Source organism: Odocoileus virginianus, chromosome 33, assembly GCF_023699985.2.
Source record: "Odocoileus virginianus isolate 20LAN1187 ecotype Illinois chromosome 33, Ovbor_1.2, whole genome shotgun sequence".
In the NCBI taxonomy this organism is placed as follows: Eukaryota; Metazoa; Chordata; class Mammalia; order Artiodactyla; family Cervidae; genus Odocoileus; species Odocoileus virginianus.
The window spans coordinates 19095818-19123730 of record NC_069706.1 but is presented as its reverse complement, the minus strand read 5'-3'; the positions used below and the strand labels follow the sequence as shown (position 1 = coordinate 19123730).

Here is a 27913-nt window from a genome sequence, read left to right as displayed (position 1 = left end):
CATGGGCCCTTTATTAGAGAATGGTATTAAGGAAACAAGATCTGGGTACCAGATGTGGTCTAGATACTGAGGTACTGATTGTTTCTAGGCCCTGTCAACTGATAAAACGATGAAATTTCCCAGGTGGCTCAGGGGTAAAGAATCTGCCTGCAATGTAAGAGACGTGGGTTTGATCCCTGGGTAGGGAAGATCCCCTGGAGAAGGAAATGGCAACTTACTCCAGTGTGCTTGCCTGGGAAATTCCATGGACAGAGGAGCCTGGAGGCCGACAGTCCATGGGGCCTCAAAAAGAGCTGGTCACAACTTAGCCACTAAATAACAACAACAAATGCTTAAAAAAATAAAAGGAATAGAGTCACAGATATAGAAAACAAACTTATGGTTATTAGAGGGGAAGGGGGGAGGGATAAATTGGGAGACCAAGATTGACATATGCATAGTACTTATGTAATAAGGACCTACTGTATAGCACAGGAAACTCATTGCTCTAGCGACTTATACAGGAAAAGAATCTTAAAAAGGGTGGATATATGTATATATGTATGTCATATATGTATGACTAAATCACTTTGCTGTACATCTGAAACTAACACAACATTGTAAAACAACTATTCCCCAATAAAAATTTAAAATGAAATAAAATATGAAAAGTATTAAAAAAAGAAAAAAGAAGAAGAACCTCATGGAGGGTGGGTTATCTGGACAGCCTCTAAAAACCCTCACTGGGACTCTCTCTGTTGGGTGGAGGTGCCCCCTCCTTTCCCATTGGTTAAAGACACTTGAGAGGAAGGAAGCTTTCTGATATAGTGACCCATACTCCAGGGTTTAGACATTCTACTACCAGGGGAAGAGATGATTTAGAAAAATTCAGAAAACAAAGAAATTGATTTTGCTTTTGAGTTTCACAAGCTGAGGTTTGTCAGTAGACAAAAGATTTAGATTATGTCAACAGTAAAAGCCTATTTTCCTTCTGCTAAGAACAGATTTCTCAGAGAAAGTCAGAGGGGAAGGTGAATTTAAATGCAAGCATGTTACTGAGAAGAAAGAAATCCCAAGGGCTGCCAGTCCCAACTGGTCCAAGGTTTGTGGATCTGAGACTGAGATATATCCTGGAGCTCAACCCAAGCTGTAGTCAAGGAGCAGAAAAGCAGAAATAACCCATGGGTCACGTTTAGCCCAGTGGGCCTGGAGCATCTCATCTACCTGCAGAGCAGTAATCCCCACATTCCTCCACTCTTTCAAGTTAGACAACCCCAGTTTTCTCATTTAAAAATGAGAATGATAATAAGCCCTATGTAAGAGTGGTCCTGAGAATTAAGTCTCAGAGCATATAGATGAAAGCTCTTTCAAACTGTCAAGCATTAAATATAAAGGATGAAGCATAAACAAAACATAAAGGATTATTGTTTTAAAAAGTTATATATACACATGCAATTCAACATAGTAAATAGAAGCACACATTTTTGAGCTGCTTCACAAATTTTCTTAATTGTTCAGCAGAGGACACCCCGTTGATGCTCCTGCCAGGGCCATGTTGGCCCTAACTAACGTATTTACTCCTCCCTATCACAGGTTTCTTTAGGTCTGTGATGGTTTTCTTCTCTGCTAGGATCCATAGTTTTATCAGCCAGTTCCACCTGTGTATATTATGATATATACACAAGTGTATGTACATACTAATATTTTGGTATCCACAATTGAAACCAAGATAATAGGGAGGCACTGTGTCTGTGGAGAGCAGGGCTGGATTAAGAAGTATTGTGGTTTAAACATTAAAGACTATGGTGATCACTACTGGCCCCTCAGGAACAAATAGAAGCAACACTAAATAAAAAAAAGTATGACCAATTAATTTCTAAAAATTCCCATTAAAACTTACTGCTATTTTTCCCAGAGAGTCGATTCGTTTTAAAAATTTTTTTTAATTTATTTATTTTTAATTGGAGAATAATTCCTTTACAATATTGCCTTGGTTTCTGCCTTACAACAGATTCAGTTCTTTAAAAAGTGTTTTTTTTTTTTTTCTGAGATTTAATTGACATGCAACATTATATTAGTTTCTGGTGTACAATATAATTATTTGCTATATGTATATATTATAAAATGGTCACAATGTTTAGTTACCTTCCATCACCACAGTTACAATTTTTCTTGTAATAAAAACTTAAGATCTACTCTCAGCAACATTCATAAACACAATATAGCATTATTAACTATAGTAACCATGCTGCATATTACACTCCCAGGATTTATTTACTTTTAACTGGAGGTTTTATCTTTTTATCACCCTAAAAAATATAGTTTTTTCTTTTTTGATGTCCCTTCTGGTACCAAAATCTGTGATTACTAAGCTGAATCATCCCCAGACTTATACCCTGGAAACCCAAAAAGGCCAAGTAGGACTAGGCAGAAGCCCAGGTCTCAGGTTTCCTTCCAACCCTGGCTATCAACACACAGGAGGTCTGATGAGTGAGAGAACCCAAAACGTAAGCCTAGCAGAAGATCAAACACAGTGCTCCTAGAATGGGTCTACTCCAAGATCCCAATCTGAGGGCAAGCCCAGGGAAGTTAGGGCAGCAAGGAGGGTCTGTGTCCCTACAGAGGTAGCAACAGACAGCGAAAACTTGCAAACGTCTGCCCAGCTTGCACAAGTGTCTGCAGTTCAGTTCAGTTCAGTCGCTCAGGCCCTACGAACTCGCCTACGTGACGTGACTGGAGGGGGTGGAACCAGACGGAAGGGGGCGGGGCTAGGACCCAATCGCAAGTAGAAGAGGGGAGGGACCCGACCCAGAGGGATAGGGCGTGCCCGCTTGCTCAGTCGTGTCGAAGTTTTTGCTACGCTCTAGACTGTAGTCCGCCAGGCTCCTCTGTCCATGGGATTCTTCAGGCAAGAATGCTGGAGTGGGTTGCTATTTCCTTCTCCAGGGGATCTTCTCGACCCGGGAATCAAACCCAGTCTGATGTCTCCTGCATTGGCAGGCGGGTTCTTTACCACTAGCGCCACCTGGGAAGCCCCTACCCAAAGGGCCGAGCAAGGCTAATTCCCTGGGGAGAAACCAGGGGGCGGGCTCAAGCTTACAGGTAGAGCCAGGAAGAGGGCGGAACTAGAGCAGGAGAGAACCCTGGGGCGGGTGAGACCTGAGTAGGGACGGGGAGAAGGCCTGGAAGGCGCAGCAGGCCGTGAGGCTAGGACCTTCCCGTGGCATCCTCTCCAGGCCAGAGGGAGCTCAAGACCCGAAGGGAGGAGCAGGGGCGTGGTCATGACTCAAGAGGCGGGACAGGGGCGTGTCTAAACACGGGGGCGGGGCAAGGGCGGGGTCAGAATGCTGGGGCCCAGATGATGATGGGTTAGTAGCTAAATCGTGTCCGACTCTTGCGACTCCGTGGACTGTAGCCCACTCCTCTGTCCATGGAATTCTCCAGGCAAGAATACTGGAGTGGGTTGCCATTTGCGCCCCGGGCAGACCCAAGCCCAGAGGGCGTGGCAGGGACAGGTCCAGGACTCCAGGGTGCGCCCAAGTCCGGAGGGCAGAGCAGGGTCTGGTCCGAGTCCTGAAGGCGAGGCGGGAGCAGGGATGGGCCGGCGATGACGGTCAGACGACGGACGGCTGCAGGCCTAGGAAGCGCAGGGCCAGGACGAGCAGGCCAAGGAACAGCAAGAGCCCGAGCAGAAGCCGCAGGAGCGTCCGCGCGGTGGAGCCGCGGGTCCGCCCGGCTGTTGACTGCACATATCGCTCCACTGCATCCGCGAAGCTGAACTTGTCCGGCACGTAGCCAAGCTGGGCGCGGGCCTTGGCTATCTGGAAGGTGTGCGTCACGGCCACACTGCGCACCTGCGGGGAGAGGCGGGACAGCCGCGGGGCTGGACTAGTGGGCGTGGGAAGCAACCTTTTTTCACTGGGACGGGAGAGGGTAGGGATTTCCCTTGCGTTGCACAGCGATTTGAAGGAAATGGCAACCCACTCCAGTATACTTGCCTGGAAAATCCCATGGACGGAGGAGCCTGGGAGGCTGCAGTCCATGGGGTCGCAAAGAGTCGGACACGACTGAGCGACTTCACTTTTCTTTCCTTTCCCAAAGTGTTGGATCTCGCGCCTTCGATGTCCTCAAGGGGAGGACTTCCTTTCTCTCTTCCGCCCCCATTTTCTTTGAGGGCGACGCCTCCAGGATGTCTTTTCTGCATCTCCTCACCCTATTGAATCTCTCAGTCCCCCAAAAGTAAAGGCCCCACCTCTGCACTCCCTTCCTTGGCCTAGAAGATGCTGGGGCTCAGGAGGACCTTGACACATTCTGCCTGTAGCCTGGGTGCAGCTCTCCGGAAATAAGTGTCTCCAGGGGACACCCTGGGCTTTTCAGCCCACAGCCCCAGATTGCGTCTGGGCAGGCAGGTCCCAGGGCACAGCCTTCACTCCCTTGCTGATTAACTGAGCTTCCCTAAGAGAGGAATTCAGTTATGCAGAAGTGCTGACTCTCCAGGGTCTGAGCAGCATTCCCTGCTGGCAGAAGTCCTGGGGTCCACAGGCTTCAAAGGTAGTACTAGCTAACAAGTAACTGAACTAGCACCCTGTGCCTGTCAGGCTAAATTCTTTCTGGGCCTTGTCGCATTTAATCTTCTGAAATGCTAATACCACCGTCTCCTCTTGAAAATTGATCAGAGAGGTTAAGTGACTTGCCCAGGGTTACACAAAGGAGCCCAATTCTAGCCCATGCCTTTCCCTGCTGTGTTAGGACTGGGAGGATACCCTCCCACCTGATTCATTTCTTCCGCTTTAGTCTACTAGCTGCTTGATTCCGCTGGGGCCCCGTACCAGCCCTTGGGTCAAGCCCCTGATTGTGGATGTTAGTGTGGGAGAGAGGGAGGGAGGCCAGTTCTTGTCTCTTTTTGCCGCAGCTAGCAAATTCAGGGCTTTGGGGGATACAGCTGTGAGCTAGATAAACAGGGGTCCCAGATCTCAGGCTTGGATGTCACCTCCTTTGGGAAACCCTTTCTAACTTCCTCAGAATTGGTTTATGTGCCTCTTCTGTGTACCCTGAAGTTTCTCATCACTTCCCCCAATATAGTCCTTACCACAGTGTGTTGAGTTGCCTGGTTGTTGGGCTGTCTTCCTCTTTGGATGGACTGTGAGCTCTCCATTAAGTGAGATTATAATCTTTTTGCCCTTCCTAACTTACCAGAGCATCAGGGACAGTCAGATCAGAGCGTGGACTGGAAGGATTTTGCAAATAATACCAAACACCACTTGTTGCTTTACTGTTTATGAAAGTGAAAGTTAGTCACTTAGTCGTGTCCAACTCTTTGTGACCCCATGGACTGTAGCCCACTAGGCTCCTCTGTCCATGGAATTCTCCAGGCAAGAATAATGGAGTGGGTTGCCATTTCCTTCTCCAGGGGATCTTCCCAACCCAGGGATTGAACCCAGGACTCCCACATTGCGGGCAGACTACTGGCTGAACCACCAGGGATAAACAGATTATTACTGTTTACAATCTGCATTAAAATATACTCTCTTTTAATAAACAACAAGGTCTTATATAGCACAGAGAACTATATTCAATATTCTGTGATTATGGACATCCCTGGTGATACAGTGGGTAAGAATCCACCAGCCAATGTAGGGGACATGGGTTTGATCCCTGGTCCAGGAAGATTCCACGCGCCAAAGAGCAACTTAAGCCCATGGGCTGCAGCTACTGAACCTGCACTTTAGGGCCAGTAAGCTGCAACTACTGAAGCCTATATGCCTAGGACCTGTGCTCCACAGCAAGAGAAGCCACTATAGTGAGAAGCCCGGGCATCAGGAAGAAGAGTGGTCCACACTCATCGCAACTAGAGAAAGCCCAAGTGCAGCAACAAAGACCCAATGCAACTCCCCCCAAAATTATATATCCTATGATAAACCATAATGGAAAAAAAGTGAAAGTTGCTCAATTGTGTTCAACTTTTGCGACTCCACAGACTATACAGTTCATGGAATTCTCCAGGCAAGAATACTGGAGTGGGTAGCCTTTCCCTTTTCCAGGGGATCTTCCCAACCCAGCGATCAAACCCAGGATTCCCTCATTGCAGGCGGACTCTACTGGCTGAGCCATCAGGAATAAACAGATTATTACTATTTATAATTAATAATTATATAATTATAAAATTTATAATCATTACTGTTTATAGTTATTACTGTTTACTGCATTAAAACATCCTCTCTTAATAAACAACAAGGGCCTGTATTGCACAGAGAATTACATTCAATATTCTATGATATGGACATCCCTGGTGGTACAGTGGATATGAATCCACCTGCCAGTGCAGGGGACATGGGTTTGATCCCTGGTCCAGGAAGATTCCATGTGCCAAAGAGCAACTAAAGACTGTGGGCTCCAACTACTGAGCCCGCATCTAGGGCCCACAAGCTACAACTACTGAGCTCCGCTGCTGCAACTACTGAAGCCTATATACCTAGAGCCCCAAACCATAATGGAAAAGAATATTAAAGAAAAGAATGTAAGGATATATAACTGAATCACTTTGCTGTGTAGCAGTAATTAAGACATTATAAGTCAACTATTATTCAATAAAAAAAATCCTCTCTTTTAAACTGTGTATGCAAATAGGAAGTAAGGACTGTCCTACCTCCATTCCTCAGAACAATGCCTGGCATACAGTAGGTGCTCAATACAAGTAAAATGAATGAAAAAAGGCTATGAAGTCAACTAGAGGGTTGGTTGGTATATCATAGACTAGCCAGCAGAGGGCGCCAGAGCCACGGTGCCCAGAAACTTCACAACTAACTAGGGATCCCTTGCCCCCAAATTGAACAAGGAAACCTCAAGCCAGGGGAGAGAAAGAGGAGCCAGCTCTCAGCCCGACCACAATTCAGCAGTACCTTGGCAGTTATTTTATGTGAATATGATACCTGACATTTCACAAGCTAGTGGTTAAGCTTGGAATCTTTTAGGTTTGGTCTGGGTTCAAATCTCAGCACTGCTACATAATGGTGATGGGCAGTTTATTTTACCCTCTCCCCCTCCCCTAGCCATGAGTTTCACTTCCTCCTCTGTACATGGAAGTGACAACAGAGTCCACCGTGTATAGTGGTTGTCAAGATTAAATGAGATAAACACAGTGCCTGGCACTTCATCACCACTCAATAGATGGTCCCTATTTTTATTTTTCTCTTCTCTCTGCTAGTCCGGATGGCTAAAAGGAGAAACCATAGGGAACTGCTTCTTTCCATGGCCCATTCTTGATTCTCTGAAGTGGGGATCACTGAGCTTTGAATGTGAAGCCAATTTTAGAATGGTGGGGGCTTGGTGTGTGTATGCATACTCAGTCGTGTCGACCTCTTTGCGACCCCATTGACGGTAGCCTGCCAGGTTCCTCTGGCCATGGGATTTTCCAGGAAAGAATACAAGAATACAAGAAAAAATACAGATCCTTCTCCAGGGGATCTCCTCAACCCAGGGATCGAACCCATGTCTCCTGCGTCTCCTGCATTGGCAGGCAGATTCTTTACCACTGAGCCACCTGGGAAGCCTTGAACCAATCAGTGATTGGTTCACTCTAGTGCTCACAATTTTTCACCATTAAATGAGATACTAATCTTTTTGGCCTTCCTAACTTAGCAGTGCATCAGGGACAGTCAAGTGAGAGAGAAAGGATTTTGCTTTACTATTTACAATCTGCATTAAAACATCCTCTGTTTTAGGACTTCCCTGCTGGTACAGTGGATAAGAATCTGCCTGCTAATGCAGGGGACATGGGTTCAATCTCTGGTCTGGGAATGTTCCACATGCCTCAGAGCAACTAAAGCCCATGTGCCGCAACTACTGGAGTCCATGTGCCTTAGGGTCCATGAGCCACAACTGCTGAGCCTGTGTGTTGTAACTACTGAAGCCCCTGCACCTCAAGCTGGTGCTCCTCAGGAAGAGTAGCCCCTGCTCATCACAACTAGAGAGAAAGCCTGCATATAACAACAAAGAGCTAGCACAACCAAGACTAAATAAAGGAAATACATGAAAAAGTAACGTTTAAATAAAAACATATTTTTCCCCCAAACATCTCTTTTATACTCTATATGCAAATAGAAAATGCATCATCATTATTTGAGAACACTGTTCTTAACACAGTAGGTCCTTACTTATTATTTACTTGTTCATTGAGCAGAAATTGTGAGCCTTAAACCGTGAGCTTGAATGTGTGTGCCTTGTGTGTGTGTGTGTGCGTGCACGTTGACAGTTGTTGGGGAGTAGAGACATTCCAGAAAGTGAATGTCATGGAACCTGCCTTCAGGAGCCTCCAGTCTGGCTGGGAAGGCAAGCTGCTTATGAATGAAATGACAGTGATGAAGGATGGGCTTGGAGTCGTCACCCCTCAGACCAAGAGAGCACAGCCTAAGCCAAAGCCCAGAGGCTGGGACGTGATAAAGCAGCTGGCCCTAGATCTGGGCACATATGGGAGGTTCTGAGACTTCAGACAAGCATCCAGTTACGGTGTCAGAGCGGGAAAGGAGAAGGGGCAGGAAGGCAAGTGAGGGGCACCAGGGCATAGGGGCTCCCTTACCTCACTCCGGGTGAGCAGCGGCGGGAGGCTGCAGATGGGCCTCAGGGCCAGATGCAAATACTCCATCACCGTGGCTGTGTGGGGAGAGAGGGACCAGTGAACAGGTGCCTGCTCTTCGCAAACTCCGGGGAGGCTCTCAGGGGCAAGTCAGTTGGGGGCATTATTTGCCTTGCTAGCGGTAATCTTCTCTTTGCCAATATTTTCCTGTTCTTGGGATTCCTTTAAATCAGTTTCTCGGCACAGCCTGGGGCACTTTGCTTGGTGATGAAATATGTCACAAGTAAGTTGTTATTAACATTAAAAGCCTGACATCTTAAAATAAATCTGAGCAGATTCAAAGTGATATCTACAACCATGTCTCTCTCACTTCTATTCCAGTATGCTCTCTTGAGTCAGAGAGAGAAGCTGGGGCAGTGATTGAACTCAACATGCGCTTTATACTGGATCACTTTTTTAAATGTTCCAGCTTTCCCCATCCCCTTGTACCAGCAGAATGCTGAGATAATAGGTCTGGGATGTGGCTGAGGCATTTCTAGATTTTAAAAGCTCCCAGGTGATTCTACTGTGCAGCGAAGGGTAAGAAGCTCTGAGTTACAGTTAGCTCACTGGGAACTGGGAATTTATAGATAATTCACTCAAACTGCCAGAAGCTGCAGTGGAACTTTTCTCAGCTGCGGGTCAGGAGTGTCACTCTTGGTGGCGATGCTGTGCAGGGGAAGCCATTCTGTGCGGGTGCCCCGGGAGACAGAAGTCTGCAAACCCCAGCTTTCAATGGCGAGCGTCCCAGTGCTCTTAAAGAGCAGCAGATCCAGCTGAGGTTTTCCAGAACTCAGTTATCTGTGACTGGAGGGCCACTTATCCCCTGGGGCTGATCACTCCACGCCTGGCACACGCTCAGCATTCCAGCTGGAAGGAGGCCAGCAGAGAGACACTGGAGCGTGGGAGTAGAGACTGACCTTCAGGGTGAGGAGGAGAAAGTGAAAGTGTTAGTCACTCAGTTGTGTCTGACTCTGCAACCCTACGGACTCTAGCCTGCCAGGCTCCTCTGTCCATGGAATTCTCCAAGCAAGAATACTGGAGTGGGTTGTCATTCCCTTCTCCAGGGGATCTTCCCGACCCAGGGATCAAGCCTGGGTCTCCTACAGGCAGATTCTTTACTGTTGAGCCACCAGGAAAGGCCCAGGGTCAAAACTGAACCTCCACATGTCCCAAGGCAGCCTTAACTCCAGGCTGACCTTGGTGGATGGGGCAGCCCCAGGGCTCACTCTCCTCTGCCTGGCTTAGCACTGTCCAGCACAGCAGTGGGGCTGGGAGTGGCCTATGGAGTCAGATGAGCCCAGTGTGAATTCTGCCTCTCCTGCTTTCTCAGCATGGCACTGTGGGCAGGCTGCTAACCTGCCTCATCTTTACAATGGGCCAAATCACACCCACCTGCAAGTGGGATAGAGTTTAAACAGGGCCAGGACTAGGGTGATGTGAGTAAGGTGCCTCGAGAGCAAATTTAAGGAGGCACCAGCTCTCAGGGCTGGGCAAGTGCAGATCAGGCTTGGAGCATTTGACGCCTGAGAGTGCGGGTCTTAAATTTTGTGCCTCTCAGCTAGGTCCTGGCTCTGGGTTTAAAATGAGGTAATGCATTGATGCTTTCCGAGCTGTGGTGCTGGAGAAGACTCCTGAGAGTCCTTTCGACTGCAAGGAGATCAAACCAGTCAATCCTAAAGGAAATCAATCCTGAATATTCATTGGAAAGACTGATGCTGAACTCGAAGCTCCAATACTTTGGCCACCTGTGAAGAGCCAACTCATTAGAAAAGACACTGATGCTGGGAAAGATTGAAGGCAGGAGGAGAAGGGGATGACAGAGGATGAGATGGTTGGATGGTATCACCGACTTGATGGACATGAGTTTTAGCAAGCTCTGGGAGATGGTGAGGGACAGGGAAGCCTGGCATGCTGCAGTCCATGGGGTTGCAAAGAATCGGACACAACTGAGTGACTGAACAACAACAACAATGCATGTACATCTGGCACGTGGAAGGTTTTCACACACACACACACACACACACACACACCCTTCCTTACCTGACAGGTAAACCCAGGAGGTAGGAACCTGGATCCAGGGCTGGCTGTACCCCAGCTTCTCAAACTGCAAGGAAACATGGCTTGAGGCGAGAAAACAGATACCTGAAGGGCTAGTGTGCAGAGGCCACAAACTGCCTTTACCCCAGAGTCATCAGAGCACCTCCTGGCCCCTCCTCATCTGCCCACCAGAGTGGGCAGTCCCCACAGCCAGCCCTAAGTTTACACCAGTCTTTAAATGAAAAACTATGACCTGGAAAACTAAGTGGGAATTGACGGCACAGAGCGGGTTTTTAAACTTGGGCTCATTCCCATCATTTAGTTATTTTTTTACATCTGCTTACCCAAACACACTCTAAGGCACTTATATAGAATTTACAGTAGTCTGCCAGGCTCCTCTGTCCATGGGGATTCTCCAGGCAAGAATTCTGGATGGGTTGCCATGCCCTCCTTCAGGGCATCTTCCCTACCCAGCGATCGAACCCACATCTCTTGCACTGGCAGGCAGATTCTTTACCACTAGCACCACCTGGGAATGTATGACCCAGGAATTCCACTCCCAGGTGTAGACCCAAGAGGAATGAGAACATATGTCCACACAACTATTTATACACAAATGTTCATAATAGCATTACTGATAACAGTAATTTGGGAAAACCCAAATTTCTATCCTATGATGAATGGATTAACAAAATTTGGCATTTCCACTGAATGGAATTTTTTTTTTTTGTAATAAAAAAGAATGAAGCACTGATATGACGCATCCACAGCAAGGATGAACCTTGAAAACATTATGCTAAATGAAAGAAACTTAACATGTTGTATGATTCTATTCATAGGAAATGTCCAGAACAGGCAAGTCTATAGAAGCAGGGAGGAAATTAGTGGTTGCCTGTGGCTAGGGATGGGGTGGGATGAGATGTAAACAGAAATGATAGCCAAAGAGTATGGTTTTTGGAGGGGTTGTTTTTGGGGAAGGTGACGAAATGTTCTAAAATGTGTTTCAGTGATGGTCATACTACTTTTAAAATACTAAAAACCGTTGGTTTGATGCTTTCAATAGGTGAACTGTATGGTCTATAAATTATATCTCAATAAAGCTGTTAAAAGTTGACATGCAAAGGGCCTGAATACCCTGAAGATATAGCCTCCAGTGTGGGGTTTCTGGTCGACCCCATCAAGGTGTCTGTAGCCTGCTGGGAGAGGAGGCCGGGATTCTCAGGGTGGGGGCGGTGCCTCGCTTTGTGAAGGCCAGCACCTCTTTTTGTGCTTTGCCCACCTCCTACTTACCTCTTTCAGGCCCTCCCTATAAAGTACGGAGGTGGGGGGCCCACAAGCCACACTTCACAAGACATCAACATAAGTCAGGAAGCAGGCTGAGAGGGACTGTGGCAAACTCGGGGAGCTCCTGGCCTCCTAAAGGCGTGGTCGTGACTCAGTTCCAGTGTCACCCAAGTGGACACTGTTTCCAAGCTAGCCTTTAATGTGAAACCTCCTGAGCTTTTGGAAAGAGGAAAAGGTGACAGGAAAGGAAGACGTGGGGATCCCGGAATTCTCACTTGGGTTGGTGGCGCTGTCTGGGCACCTACCAGTGGAGCCATCCACTCGAAGAGGTTGACGCTCTCCCCGTCATTGATGTAGTACGCCTGCCCGCTCTGAGGGGACACGCGGGGAGGGGGATGTCAGGCACAGGCAGTCACCTGACCCCATCCTTTCTGATGGCTCCTAGCAGCTGCCCCAACTCCCCATTCTCCTGAGCAGTCCTGGAGAAAGATCTGAACAAGTCCCTTTGGATTCCGGGGCTGCCAACTGACTAGCTGTATGACCTCGACGGAGTCACTTAAACTCTCTATGCCTCATTTTCTTCATCTGAGAAATGGGAGCATAATAATGGGATCTCCCTCTTGGGCTGTTCTAAAGGGGAACTATAACAATATATGTAAGATGCTTAGCATTTGGTGACTGTCACTCTGGGATCAACAACACCTACCTCCCAGGGTCATTTCAAGGAGCTAATGATGCTCTAAAAGGTATCATCCACCCCCCACCCCCGCCCCCCAGCTTTCCTGGGCTGACAAGCCCATGGGGTAACTTGAGTTGGGGAGATCTGTTGTGTGTGAGCCAGGGATCCCCTAGGGATGGGGGGGCGCCTACCTGCAGCCTTGGGGGTAAGGAGGGGGAGCACTGCGGGAGACTCACGGCCACGTGGCCCTTGGCGGCGGTGAGGGCTTCGGCGGCCAGCACGTGGGCCTGCACCAGATTGCGGACATGGACCCAGTTCATCCGTGTCCGTCGGTCCCCAAATCGGAACATGAACAACCTCTTCTTAATGTGGCTCTGGTGGGGGTGGGCAGGGTGAGAAACACAGACGAAGCCTGGAAATGGCTTTTAATTCCATCTCCAGGCCGACGGCTCCCCAGTTTCTAGCTTCAGGCCAGACCTCTCTGTCCCAGCCCCACTAAACCTTCCTGACAGCCGTCTCCACTTGGTGGCCCGTTTGGTCGCCAGATAGACAAGGCAGACTTGCCCTGTCCTGTGAGTGCTGACCCCACTTGGCCACCCCTGCTTTCCCTCGGCCCACAGCATCCAGGGCTCAGGCCAAAGCTCTGTAGCCCCCTCTGGCTGTCCCCTCCCTCCCTCTCTGCACCCAACCCATCTGCAAACGCAGTTGTCTCAGCTCTTACTATCTGTCCAGAATCTAGCCACTCCTCACTGCCTTGACGGCCACCCTCATCGCTTACCCGGACACTGAAACAGCCTCCTAACTGGTCCCCTGCTTCCACCCAAAGCCCCTGTGGGCTATTCTCCACACAGCTGGGGATCTTTCTGAATCCTAAGTCAAATCACGTCTCCTCTGCTCAGAACCTTTGGGACGCCTTTCTGGCAGGTCAGATGGCTAAGGAGACCCTTCTGCTCTGGATCCAGCAACTCTCTGACTTGCCTCCCACCGAACCCCTTGGTCTCACTCAGCTCCAGGCACTTGGCTTCCTCCCTGGAACATGCCAGCAGGTTCACACCTCAGAGCTTTGGACCTCCCATGCCCTCTGCCTGGAAGGTTCTGCCTACCTGTGTGATACACCTGGTCACCTCAAGGGCTCAGTGTCCCTACTCAAAGAGGCTCCCTGACTGTTGGCACCCTAGCTTTCCCCCATCCCGCTGCACTTTTCCTCTTTCTCCACAGTCCCGGGCACCTTCGACTGTTCCTTGTCATGTAAGGTGTTTTTTTTGTTTCTCTTCCTGTGAGAATATAAAGCCCACAGGAAGGGGGGTAGAATTGTCTATTTTGTTCACTGTTAGTGTTAGTCACTCAGTTGTGTCCAACTCTTTGTGACCCCGTGGACTGTAACCCGCTAGGCTCCTCTGTCCATGGGATTTCCAAGGCAAGAATACTGGAATGGGTAGCCATTCCCTTCTCCAGGGATCTTCCCAACCCAGGGATCAAACCTGTCCTGCACTGCAGGCAGATTCTTTACCATCTGAGCCTCCAGGGAAGTACATCCCCAAACCAGGAACTGGTTTTCATTTCCAGCATTATGCCCAAACTCTCTCCTCTGTTTGGATCACCTTCTCTCTACTACCTCATTTCCTTGGTTAGCTCATTCCCTATTCAAACAGCACAGGTGTCACTTCCTCCAGGAAGCCCTCCTGGACCTCCCCTGCCAGGCTCTCTCTGCTGTCCTCCCATTTTCTCCCTCTCACTTCAGCCCTTACCACCCTGAACCTGTGACTGTGGCACCTGTCTCCCTGACTAGGCTGTGAGAAATCTGAGGACAGGATCCAGAGCCCCTTGCGCCATATACCTGGCACCCAGCATTGTTTGGAGAGAGGTTTACTGTGTGAAGACCCTGGTGCCAGCAGCATGAGATGAGCCCTCTGGCCCTCAGGGAGCCCACATCTGAGCAGGGCAACAGTTTCCTCTGCCTCTCTGGGGTTGTAACTCCATGTCTACTCCATGGGTACCAGGCCTGGCTGGAGCACCCCCAAGAGCAGGAGTTCTCCCAGAACTGAGGGTACCCTGCTTGGGGCACTGACCCAAGACTGACATGGAGACCATGGACCTCATTCACACAATTTCAGCCGGTTCCTCCCGTGCCTTCAGCCTCGGGCTGGAACAACGTACCGCCACGCGGGGCAGGTGCCTCTGCTCTTCGGGGCCGTAGATCCCTGGGGGTCGGAGCACACACGTCCTCAGAGAGCCTCCTCCTACGACACAGGGGAGGGCAGTCAGGGGCCTAGGAAGCGGTGGATGAGCAGGAAGGGGGATGGAAAGGCTGTCCACATCTCCTGGTCCTTACCTGGACAGGCTAGTGGGATAGGCAGGTCCTTGGAGTTTCCTCATTCAATTAATTATTCTCTCAGTAGATCAGCTAGTCATTCAACAAACCCTATTCAGAATCATCCCCCTCCCCACCTGCTCTGCACTGGGTCCTGGGATGGACGGTGTGAAGAATCCAAGGAGGACCAAGAAATGGTCCCTGAACTCACAAAACTGACAGGCCAGTAACAGAGGCAACACCTATGTGCATGGCCCATGAGAGTTTAACCAGCTCTGACAGACGTGATCGCCTTTGACTCCCACGAGAGTCCTACTGTGCCCATTTTACAGATGTGCACAGACCCACGTGCCCTCATGCCAACAGCTGAAGCTCTTTCTTTCTTCTAGTCATTAGGTAAGGTCCATAGGGGTCTCAGAGAGGTTTTACTATGTGTCTGGTGCCCTCATCTGATGCTCTGGTAAGCCTGGAATTTTTCCCTCCAGGCAGTCCTATGAGGTGGGAGCTGTTATTATCCCTATTTTATGGATAAAGGAACCAAGGTTCAGAGAAGAGATGTGATTTGCAGGGCACACAGCTCAACCTAGTGGAGCTGAGATGGAGACCCAGGTTCAAGCTCTTTCCACTAACAGCTCTGGTGACACAATATTAACAACTAGACCCTCAGCTCTCTCAGCCTTGGTCTCTTCACATGGAAAATGGATGCTTTGTAACTAGTGGGTGCAGTTACTCTTTCCAGACAACCAGAAAGGAAAAGACTAGAGCCATTAGCATGAGAGCTGGAGGTCTGTTCCCCCTCTCTGCTGTGTCAGCAGAGTCTGCGGACTAAGATAGAGTTTGGTCCAGGGTTTCCCAAATTCTCTGCTGAGGGGTCCCCATTGGTGGAAGTGGGAGCCTGTCACCCTGTGGGGGGAGGTCTAGGGGTATAGCCTGAAGAGCTGCCCCAAACATATTCAAGCCTTAAGGAAGTCTACAAAAATTTCAATTTATTCTAATTTATTTGTGTTTAAGATTTAAAAATTTTCAGCTACTATTTGTAAATTATTGGACTCTCAACCCCATCTCCTTAACTGAGATGGAGCCTCCTGGTAGATGTTCCACTCCCCCAAGGCTCAGGTTCCCCAAGCAGCCTGCTCCCAGTTTGGGGAGCTGAGTGTATATCATCTTCTGGGACCAGAAGCCCACCTTTCTTTGGGATCTCCTTCCCCTTTGTACCAGGTCTGGGGGCAAATGTCAGTCTAGATACACCTCTTTTCTCTGAGGTGGCATTCTAAGACCCCGACTGAGTCAATGCCATCTTCTCACCCAGGAACATAACTCTGCATCCCGCTGACATGGGATCTAAAATCGTAAGAGTGGGCTCACCCTGAGAGACTGATCACCAGCTCCTGCCTCCCAGGTCCCTGGAATCTCCCTGACCCTGTCATTTCTAAGCCCTGGTGGTCATTTTTCTGGATCATATTTTCCAGAAGCTACCACATATCCTTCTAGTATAAATTCCCTTTTCTTCGTAAATTAGCCAGGGACGGTGCCACCAGGTCATAGCCTGCTCCTGACTGCTCCATAGCCTCCCTGACTGTTCCTTCTCCAACACCCTCACTTAACAAGGAAGCCCAGTGTAGTGGGTTGAATGGTGGGCCCCAAAAAGTTATGTCTGTGTCCTGGAACCCATGGATGCTACCCTACTTGGAAAAGGGGTCTTTGCTGATGTAATTAAGGTTCTAAACATGAAACTATCCTGGATTATCCTGTTGAGCCTTAAATCCAACGTCAGGTGTCCTTATAAGAGACTCACAGAGGGAGAAGAGGAGAGGCCACATGAAGACAGAGGCAGAGACTGATGCCAAGTGATGCGGCCATGCACCAAAGAAGGACCCCAAGCTCCTGGAGTCACCAGAAGCTGGAAGAGTCAAGCTCTTCCCACACACTTCTCCCACACACTTCTGGAGGGAGTGCAGCCTAAATGACACTTGGATTTCAGACATCTGACTGTGAACTACGGGAACTGTGAGAGAAGAAATTTCTGCTGTTTCAAGCCACCAGGTTAGTGGTGATTTGTCCTGGTGACCCCAGGATACTCACACACCCAGAGACATGAAGACACAACGCCTTCACATGGAGCTGGGGTCTGTAGGTCTCAAGACTCTGCTACAGGGTCCAGGCTGCTCCATGTCAGGCTAGAGGCAGAGTCTCTCCGGGACCAGCTGGGGGAGCAGGGACTGGAAATCACCCAGGGAGACTGTGGCTGGACTCCTGCGAGGCAGGTATCAAGTGAGCTTTTCTGTAGACAGCCTGGAGCTAATTTTAAACTCTGGGTCACCTGGGCATGGGGTAGGGGTCGGGGGTGGGGGGAAGGCTGGTCAGGCTGCAGCTGACATTGGCCAGTGGGGCACTGGGCGGCTACGTCACAGAGGGGTGGGGCCCAGGGTATCCGTGACTGTCCTGACCATGGAAAGCTGGGGATGCTTGCATAAATAATTCTCAGCTGGAGGATTAGGTGTCTGACTTGTAGGAGCGCTGGTCCAGCCAGGGGAGGCCCTGATAGAGAAAAGAGTTCTATTGCACAGGCTCAAACTCCTGGGAAACCCAGCTGGATGTTTCCACTGGGATAAACAACTGAGGCCTGACAGGTTTAGGGTGAGGGGGTGAGGTGGGGAGGATTTTAGGGGAAAGCATTCATGCTCAGAGACCACTCAGCCACAGCTAAGTGGAGCACAGTGGTTAAGCCCCAAGGCTCTGGTGTTAAGACTCCCCTGGGGGGAGGTGGGTTTTCAAACCCTAAGTCTGCCACTTAAGAGCTGTGTGACCTTGATCTAGGTCAGTTAACCTCTTAGCCTCAGTTTTCTCTCCTGTAAATTTGGGGATTATGATACCAAGCAACCTTAACCCTCTAAATCCACTTGGCTTCTGAGTTTAGACAGTGAAAGAAACCAGCTTTTCTGATTCTTTTTAATTTCTGAATTTCAGAAAGCAAATATAATTTGGATAGCCAGGCCTTTATCTGAATATATTTGACTCCTGAGTTTGGAAAGAAACTGGATCTCTTACCTTATACAGATGCTGTCAAGTGATAGGAGACTTTTGCTGAAAGGTGGTGGAGCTGGGATTTGAACTCAGTTCAGTCTGATGCCTGTATGTGGGTGTTTAGTCACTGCACCACACTGCCACCTGTGCTTATTCTATTATTATTTGTTTATGACAATATGATAAGAAGAGGCAATCCAGTTGGGCAGCCGGGGCCAATTTTTCTGGGAGTTCCTGAAGCACCCCTCACTTGCACAGCCCTTCCAAAGTGCCACACCTCACTGCATATTCATAAATTTGTACTCTTTTTATCTAGAAGAGGATTCCCCCAAACTGGATGCCCTCTTATGTGGCAGAAAAGAGGGCTAGACTTGGGCTAACCCAAGTGTCTCCCCACCAGACCATGAGCAACGTGAGGGCAGAGACTGGGTCTGATGTTTTCCAGGCTGTATCCCTATTGAATGTAGGTGCTCAGAATTTGTTGGATGTTGAATATCCAAGGCCCTGGGGAAGTGTCCTTTAGAAGGAAGCTGGGCCGCAGAGACATACCAGCTAAAAGCAGGAATCGCTCATGTGTTTCATGCAGGCAGCAGTGGACACGCATGTTTGCTGTGAGCAGGTCCCCGATACTTACCTGGGAGAGGCGTCCCATTGGCCATGAGGATCAACTGGTCAGCGATGGCTTTGGTTCGGGAGTAGTGGTCCGTATGCTGTTCAAGGACAAGGAGAACAGAGCCACCAGATGGGGTCAGGGACACTGAGGGTCACACTGCCCAGCCCTCCTGGCCCCAGGGCTGCACTTTTGCTTCTGACCAATGGGAGCTCACTTCTGGGACCCCCTCTGGGAAATGGCCAAGCCCTGAGCCCTACCGCCTCTCCTCTCCCTCTGGGTGGGAGCCACGAACAGAGGAGAGAGTTCAGAGCAGTAACAGTGGAGCTTCCCGTCAGCCACATCGCCTGTACTGGGACGTCGGCTGCACTGGGATGTGGATCTGGATGCGTGTCAGATGGACTGTTTACACGGAATCCTTGTGCTCACGTGGCATTTTCACATCATCGTCTCATTTCCAGCTCTCCACATCCCCACAGAGTGGTGTTATCATGCCCAGATGAAGAAGGAGAGCCTCCAAGTGAAGTGGTTAGCTCAGGGTCCCACGGCAGAAAGTCGCTTTGCTGGTTCAAGGCCAGGTCGGTGTGATTGCAAAGCCCTTGCTGGCATGACTGAAGTAGGAGAGTGCTTGAACCATGTCGTTTGAGGACTCTTTGCTCCTGGGTCTCACCCTGAGTTGTGAAGTTGACCCTGGCTCTGCCCACCCTTGCCCTTTGAACTGTGGGTCCCAGGTCTGCCCTGCCCACCTCCCCCAGAAGCCAGGTACCTTCTCCAGTGGGAAATATGGCACAGAGTCCTCATCGCCTTGCTCTATAGGCTTCCCGCCGAATGCCACATTGACGGTGCTGGTGTAGACAAGCCTTGGAACCCGCTGGCGGACACAAGCTGCAGTGACAGGTCACACAGCCACACACACACACACACACACACACACACACACACAGCGCTGATGTGAGCAGGGAGTCGGCTGAGGGGTGCCCATGGGGACCTCCTTGGATGAGTCCTCCCCCCACCCTCCAGCACACAGCCTGCCTCCTTCCCTTCACTTGGGGAGGGGCCAAGGCCCTGCTCTGAGAGTCCTTGGGGGCCAGGCTGGCTCACGCTTCCTTCTCAGTGTGGCTACCTTGCCAGGGACAGATCAGAAGAAAGTCTCACTCACTGGGGACACAAGGAAAACACACTCTAGAATTAGAGAGAAAAACAGGATGGAGGACAAGGCAGGACATGCCCAGAGAGCCCAGAGGTGGGTCTTCTCATTTGGACTTCAGCAACTTTTCTTGCTCCCAACCCCTAAGCCCTCTGCGCAAACTCCACTCCCATGTCCCCAGACACCCTGAGGTCACACTGAGCCCCATGCCAGGGCCTGGGCACGCCTGCAGAACAGGAAGGATGTGCTGCCAACAGGCCCTCCACGGGGGAGGGCAGGGGGTGGGAGGAGGCTCCCACCTTTGTCCCCCTGCCCTGGCCCCCAGAGCTGGGCCTACGGCAGCCCAGGTGAAAAAAGACGCGGCAAACACACAGCAGATCACACTCTGCCCTGAGCGCCTACCATCGATCACTAGTTTGGTGCCTCCAACGTTTATAGACTCGATCTGCTCTTTTTGCAGCTAAAAGGCAAGACGGAGGTGCGAGAGTCGAGGTGCTGTCTCAGCCCTGTAGCTGAGGCTGTGCGGCTGGGCTTGGGTGGGGCAGGGTTGGGGGCTGCAGCTCAGAGGCAGGGGTTCCGAGGGGCGCCTGGTAGTGGGGGGCCCTGGGCTCTAGTGCCCCTCTCTGCTCCCATCTGCCTGGGCTCCCTCACCTATGAAGTGAGGGACGAGCCCCTTGGGTGGTTGGCAGGATTTAATAAGCCCCCTGAGAGGACCTGATGCAGGGTGTGACACAGAAAAGGGCCTCAGATGTGTTGGAGTGCTTCCTGGCTCTAGAAGTTTCAGCTTCCTTCTCCATAAGACAGAGACAGTAATACTGTCTACCCAAGTGAGAGGGCCGGGGTGTAAAACGTAAAAACAACTGGGCCACAGTGAGAGTTGCTTGTGTATCAGGGACACGGTGAGGCCTTTACATCTCATTTAATCCCTACAACCACACAGGGAAGTGGGTGCCATACTGATTTTCCAGCTATATTTATTCTTGTTGCCGTTGTTTTCAATAGGTAATACAATCACAAGGTTAAAACTACTCAAACAGTAAAACTAATATGCAACGAAGAAGAAATTTCCCTCCCCTTTCTAATACAAATGTGAGTATATGCTTTTATTTTTTTAAAAAAATGTGTCAAATGCTGTTTTCGTACCTTGGAAATTGTTCTGTTATCAGCATATATTGAGCCACCTCATTCTTTCTCCTTCTTTTGAATGGCTGCATAGAATTTCATTGTTAGGCTATATCACAATTTATTTACATAGTCCCCAGTGGATGGGCATTTTGGTTAGTTCCTGTTTTGTTATTAAAACCAATGCTGCAAATATATGCTGCTGTTGCGGCTAAGTCGCTTCAGTCGTGTCCGACTCTGTGTGACCCCATAGACGGAAGCCCACCAGGCTCCCCCGTCCCTGGGATTCTCCAGGCAAGAATACTGGAGTGGGTTGCCATTTCCTTCTCCAATGCATGAAAGTGAAAAGTGAAAGTGAAGTCGCCCAGTCGTGTCCAACTCTTAGCGACCCCATGGACTGCAGCCTACCAGGCTCCTCCATCCATGGGATTTTCCAGGCAAGAGTAATATAAGTAAGTGTAATTTCTTAGCCAAAGGCTGTTGTATGCTTTGACAGATAACTCACACTGCTCTCTGGGGAGGTTGTGACATCAGCACTAGTTGTGTCCTCACTTAAGAGATGAAGAAACAGAGGCTCAGAGAGGTTAACTTAACTTTCCTAGTCACATAGCTAGAAAATGGCAGAACTGGCATTTGGTGTCACGGGCCAAATGTAGGCTGGGTGTAGCCCAGATCCTCCCTGGAATAGGTGAAGCGCATAATGAACTCCCAGGCATTAGGCGGGGGCAGGCAGAGCCGGGACCTAAGCCCTGTGTGTGTGTGGGGGGTCTCACCTGCTCAGCACCAGACATTCCGTAGGAGGCTACGTGGAAAACACAGTCCATGCCTTCGAAGGTACGGTGCAGGGCTTCTGCATTGCGGACATCAGCCTGAAACAGAGAAGAAAGACACGGAGGTAGCAGTCTGGGCCCAAGGTAATCAGACACAACAGCTGTGGCAGGTCTCAGAGTCAGCCCCCTGACCCCACCCAGGCCCAGCATCTGCAGAGCCCGGACAAGCTGTGGGGCAGGATTTACTAGGTGATTACACTGGGCGTCTGTCTTCAGCATCATCAGGCCCTCTATGGAGCTAAGTCACAGAGAACGTGCTCAGAGGTTTACACGCACTGTCTCCTCACCTCCCCACAATCTCTAGTGAAGCAGATACGGTTGGTGTCCCCTTTCTGTGAATAAAGACGTGAGGCTCAGAGGTGCGGGGCCCTGTGGCCGTGGCGGCCCAGCTGGGAGCTGGAGTCTGACTCTGGAGCCTGTGCTCTTCACTACCAGCCACCGGTTACACATCAGACACCAACCCCTGACCTCCGCCTGCCCCCCGCCCGTCCCCCAAGACATCATCACTGCACCTGGACGAACTCGGTCCCTGGGCACAGCTCCCACTGGGGTCTGCGGAGGTCGAGCAGGATGACAGAAGTGCCGCTCTTGGCCAGGCTGGAACCCAGGCTGAAGCCCAGGTAGCCTGCTCCTCCGGTGACCACAACCTTCTGCCTTGAGGCCTGCACGGGGGTGACCTGAGCCTTCTGCTGTTGAGCCGGTGTTGGGACTGTCATTGGCTCACTGGGTCTCTGCCCAGCCCCTGATCCCCGCCTGGGTCCAGGCCCTACCTCTGGGCCAGGGGAAGGTGAAGCTCCTGAATCAGGTACTAACCCAGCTCCTGAAGCAGCACTAGGCCCCTTCCCAGGGCCCAACACTGCTCCAGACACTTGTCTGGGTCCCAGAACATCACTAGGCCTCTGCCCGGAGCCTGACACTGCTCCAGGCCCTTTTCTGAGTCCCAGAACATCACGAGGCCCCTGCCCAGGGCCCAAGACTGCTCCAGACCCTGGGCCATGTTCTGTAGCAGCATCAGGCCTTGACCCAGGTTCTAGAACTACACCAGACCCCAGCCCAGGTCCAGACACATTCCCCAGGCCTGAGACCCCACCCCAGGCCTGACAGACAGGGCAGCTCTGCTGGCCCTGTCCTGCAGCTTTGCAGGCCTCTGGGGAGGAGGCTGCCGGGTTGGGCTTCATCTTCTACTGAGCCATGTGGCCTCGGGATCTATCCACCTGTAGGGAAAAACAGAAGAGCATATGCTCTAGAGTTGTCTTGAGTCGTGTGCATTATCAGACTCCTGGGGGCTTAGGGGACCTGCTGGTGGGAATTAGAGACCCTCTGAGTTCCCAAACCTATCCCTGTAGGAATCTTGAGAACTTCCAAGGTGGCTGCTGCCTTCCTCAGAGAGTCAGAGACAAAACAGCCAAGGCCTTGGGATTCACATCTCAGGAACCCAAGGCCCAAACCACATGGCTGAGATTTGCACCAAACATTCCCGACTTCTCTACCAGCTCCTTAAAAGCGCTGTTCCCTAAAAGCCCAGTTCCCATGTAGTATTAGAGGGAGATGGATCAAATCGTGCTACCTGGCTGGGGGGAGGGGGGCGCAGTGACTGCTTTCTGATGGAGAAATGGGGAGGGCTTCCTGGAGGAGGAAAGAAGGGAGGAGCCACGTGGGACCCAAAGGGCCTTGGTAACTTGTACAAGGGCTGGACCACCTCTGCCCTGGCAACTACTGCCTCCAGTTCTCCCAGATCCCCAGCAGTGCAGCTGGCTGACACCACAAGGCTTGCCCAACCCTCTGTGGGCTTCAGGATAAGGTCTGCGGTCCTTGGGGTCCAGCTCTGAGGATCCTGTCCTCCTCACTCAAGACTTAAAGCGAGCCAGGCTGTCAGTCACTGTCACCATCATCTCACCCCCTACCTCCTGCTCCTCCTGAGGATAAGGCTGGACCACAGGCCGGATCACCGTTATCATCATTAATAACAGCAGCAACATGTACTGTGTACTCTGGGTCTACCAGAGTGTGCCAGGCCCTGTGGATCCAGAGAGAGTAAACTCTGCTCTGCATAGTGGCTATAAAAAAAGAACAGGTGCGAGGGAGGGGACATATATATACCTATGGCTGATACATGCTGCTCTGTGGAAGAAACCAACACAATATAGTAAAGCAATTATCCTTCAGTTTAAGATAGAAAAAAAAAAGAACAGGTGCAACTGTGTGACTGAATGACCGAGTGCTGAGCCCACAGGTGTTGCTGGTGGTGGTCACAGGACGGCGTCTGGGACCGCTGTATGGGATGTTCTAGTCTCTGCCCTGCTGGCCACAGTTCTGAGTGAGGGATATGGTCAGGCCCCATAAAGCACTGGCGCTCACAGTGTAACGGGGAGGGGAGACACCCCAGATCTCAGTCATCACAGAGTATGAGTTCAGTTCCCCCAGTGGGAGGGGGAATGGAACCACAGGGTGGAACCCTCCTCGGCCAGGCCATGGCACTCTGCGCTGGGGAACAGTCTGTGGCTCCAGAGTGTTTTTCTATCCTGTGCGGATGCTTTCTGTGACAAAGGCTGGGACCCTGCCGCAGGTCGAATTTCCCGGATGCGCCCTTGGGCAAGGTCCTTCTAACCTTCCTGCACCTCAGCATCCACATCTGCCAGATGAACTCACATAACCCTGGCTGCCCTGTCCACCTCACCGACGGCAGGGCCCTCACAGGCCACCTGCACACATGCGCCAGGAGGGCTTGGATCAAATGGTGTCCGTGGCCCCCAGCCGGTCCTGTGCCTGGCACAGAGCAGGCTGTCAGTAAACAACCGCTGAATGAATGAAACCCCTGGGAGCTGTTCTGCCTCATGGAGTTTAGGGCTAAGCGCCGAGCTGGCCTGGCACTGCAGCATTTAATCCTCCCAGCAGCCTTGTGCAGCGGAGGCTTACCGCCCCCATCATCGGGGAGGGAAACTGAGGCTCAGAGAACATTTGCGAACTCTGATAGTCTCAGTGAATGGCTGGCCCTGGATCCAGGTCGCTGGGGACCCAAAGCGGGGTCGGGTGAAAGGCAACAGGGCAAGGCAGGGACCACTCCAGACCCATCGCCCTCGCTGGGTGGGTAGGAGCGGGGCGACCCATCCCACGTTGAAAGCCTCCTGCTGGGCGGCTCCGGGCGGGTCCTGCCTGCCGCGGCTGCTGCGCGCGCCCCCTCCCCGCGCCCCGCGCCCGGCGCCCCAGCGGCGCTCACCTGGCCGGGCTCCCGCGGCGCTGGTGATCTCGGCAGCACTGAGTGATCTTCGGTTGGTCTAGACGCTGAGCCGGGTGCTGCCGGGCCTCCGCCTCCACCCGGTCTCCGCCTCCACCGGGCGGGGCCGGCCCCGACTTCGGGGACTGCCCAGCGCCCGCCCCGCGCCTGTTTCCCCTGACCCTGCTGCCCATTCCACCACCTTGGTCTCTAAGGCGGGGACACTCAGGCTCTCCCAGAGGGGAAACGGAGGCCGGTCGAAGGGTGAAATGGGCCACGATGCTGATGGGGAGAGCTCAGGAACGTCCTGCGTGCTGGCCGGGTCCTGCCCGCACAGACGTCTTGAACCCCAGGATGTTTCTTTCTTCCACCCACCTATCCATCCACGTCCTCTCCCACGCGGTCCCTTCTGTTCAGCCTGCCTCCTGCTTCTTTCCTCCTGCCCTTCTTCCTTCCCTCCCCGCTTCCTCTCTTTCCATCTATTTATTTTCCCACCTACTCTTCCATCCATCTCTTGGTCTATTCATCCAGCCTTCTACCAATTTAAAACTGTTTTTTGTCCGTTCATCTATTCACCCGACATTCTGTCTTTCCACTTAATCCATCCAGCTTTTCATCCATCCAGTTCGTTCTGTATCTTTCTTTCCTCCCTTCCACCCATCTATCTACCTTTCATTTCTTGCATCCTCCACCCACCTCTGGGTTGTCCGTTCTCCAATGCCATCGTTCCACATTTAATAGGTTATTCTTCAGTGCTGTCCTTTCCCTTGCACTGGGGACCCAGATGGATCACACCATCCCTGGAAAACTCATTCGCAAGTGGCAGTGGCAGAGAGGCAAGAATGTGCCCAGGAGTGGAGCGGGGGGTGTGGCTGTGGGTGTGCTCCAGGGCTGACCCAGACCACCAAGGGCTGCTTACTTTGGAGAGGGCTACTGCAGAGGCTTCACCCGTATGAACCTCCTCTGTGGGCACGGGTAGGAGTGGGGAAGAGAAAAATCCTCAGCCAGCACATACTACGTGGCAAGTGGTAAGGTATCTTGCTCAATTCTCACAACTCTGTGTTAGCGCTGCTTGCTTCATTAATCAGGTTCAGAGGGATGAAAGGGGGCTCAGAGTGTAGTGGGGCAAGGCCATGGGGTCAGTCCTGGGTTTAAGTCTTGGCTCTGTCACTTTCTCGTGTGTGTTTGGGCAGCTACAGGGCTCGGTTTCCTCATCCATAAATCAGAACTGGTGTGTATTTTACAGCTGTGATGTTTTGAGGCTTGTGGCTAACAAGGTACCATAACAGAATGCTGAGTATGATGCCTGCCCAGTCAGTACTCAACCAATGGTAGCTGTTATCATTGTTATATGAGAGGTTGGGATTCAATCCCAAGACCTGTGATTTGCTGCTTTGCAAACCATGCATCTGGTCCGCCCTTCCATTCACAAAGACCCTTTCCTCTCCCACCAGCAGGGCCAGAGGACCCTTGTCCTCCAGGCCCAAGTGTAGTCTCATTAGGAAAAGCATAGTTTGCAACTATTAATGGGTATTACAGTTGAATTGTGATACCCTCAAGTTCACGGTGAAGTCCTAAGCCCCAGTACCTCAGCATGTGACCCTGGCTGGGAAGAGTCATTGCAGATGTAATTAAAGGTGAGGTCATACTAGAGTGTGGCCTTAACCCAGTGTGACTGGCATCCTTATAAAAAGGGGAAATTTGGACAGACATGTGCACAAGGAGAGCATCAGGGGAAGATTGGAAGCATGCTGCCAGAAGCAAGGAACTGGCAGAAGCCAGGAGAGAGGCCTGGAACACAGCTTTCCCAGTGCTTTCGGACCTTTTACAGTGCTCCTGGGAGCACTGTACCTTAATCTCAGACTTCCAGCCTCCAGAGCTGGAGACAACACTTCACACTCAGTCTGTGATACTTTGTCTCGACAGCCTGAGTGGCATAATACAGTGACCACAGGTTGTTTTCTCTGCACAGATGGAGATGATGTGGAGGGCAGCTGTCCAAGACAGAGACCAGGCTGATATCCACTGTGGCAGGGGTTGTGGTCACTGCTGTCTCCCTGGGCCGGTACAGAGCCTGGCCAAAGGCATGCCTTGTCAAGCTTTACTAAACTGTGTTTTCAAACAATTTATGAATTTTTACTTTCAATGTAACCATCCCCAGAGTGAGATACAGCCCTGTGGCCCCAACACACACACAAGGTAATCATTCTGACTTCTATCACCAACAAGAGTTTTGCCTATTCTTTTTTTTTTTGTACATTGCACACTTTGCGGGACCCTAGCTCCCCAACCAGGGATTGAACCCAGGCCCACGGCAGTGAAAGCATCAAGTCTTAACCACTGGAGGGAAGTCCCCAGTTTTGACTATTCTTGAACGTCATGTAAATGGGATTACACTGTACGTGCTCTTTCGTGTCTGGTTTCTTTTGCCCAATTTTGTTCATAAAAGCTTGCTGAATATTTTTAATTGATGTGTAGTATTCCACTGCAAATATGTATCACAATCTATTTGTCCATTCTACCACTGATGGGCATTTAATTAGTTTCCACATTCTGACTCTGATGAATAAAGATGTTATAAACATTCTTGTATATGTCTTTTGTCAAACGTGGGCACTTGTTTCTCTTGGAGTGGATTGCTGGCAGAGAGGAGGCATACTTTTTAAAAACATTATTTATTTAATTGATTTATTTTTGGCCGCACTGGGTCTTTGCTGCTACCCGCAGGACTTCTCCCGTTGCCAAGAGCAGGGGCTACTCCCTCACTGTGGTGGGCTTCTCTTGCTGTGGGGCGTGGGCTCTAGGGTGTGGGTATCAACAGTGGTGGTGCATGGGCTTAGCTGCCCTGTGGCACGTGGCATCTTCCTGGACCAGGGATCGAACCTGTGTCCCCTCCATTGGCCGAAAGATTTTTAACTGTTGGATCACCAGAGAAGTCCATATGTTTTACTTTAGTAAAATTTACTTCAGTCCATATGTTTTACTTTAGCAAAAATTGCCAAGCAGTTTTCCAGAGTGATTGGATCAATTTACACTGCCCTGCTTCCACCTCAGTGACATGT

At 50.7% G+C, this 27913-nt stretch overlaps 1 protein-coding gene across 1 annotated transcript; it reads right to left on the bottom strand.

The window, feature by feature from the left end:
- Window positions 1-1961: 1961 nt before the first annotated feature.
- SDR42E2 (short chain dehydrogenase/reductase family 42E, member 2) lies at window positions 1962-22844 on the bottom strand. Its single transcript, XM_070461010.1, has 11 exons — window positions 22150-22844; window positions 21581-21676; window positions 20088-20145; window positions 19305-19423; window positions 18563-18638; window positions 14751-14833; window positions 12830-12967; window positions 12220-12285; window positions 10634-10697; window positions 8555-8628; window positions 1962-3833 (listed from the first exon to the last, which is right to left on the bottom strand). Exons 1-11 carry the CDS (start codon window positions 22813-22815, stop codon window positions 3594-3596), a joined length of 1680 nt encoding a protein of 559 aa, XP_070317111.1. The 5' UTR covers window positions 22816-22844; the 3' UTR covers window positions 1962-3593.
- Window positions 22845-27913: the final 5069 nt, after the last annotated feature.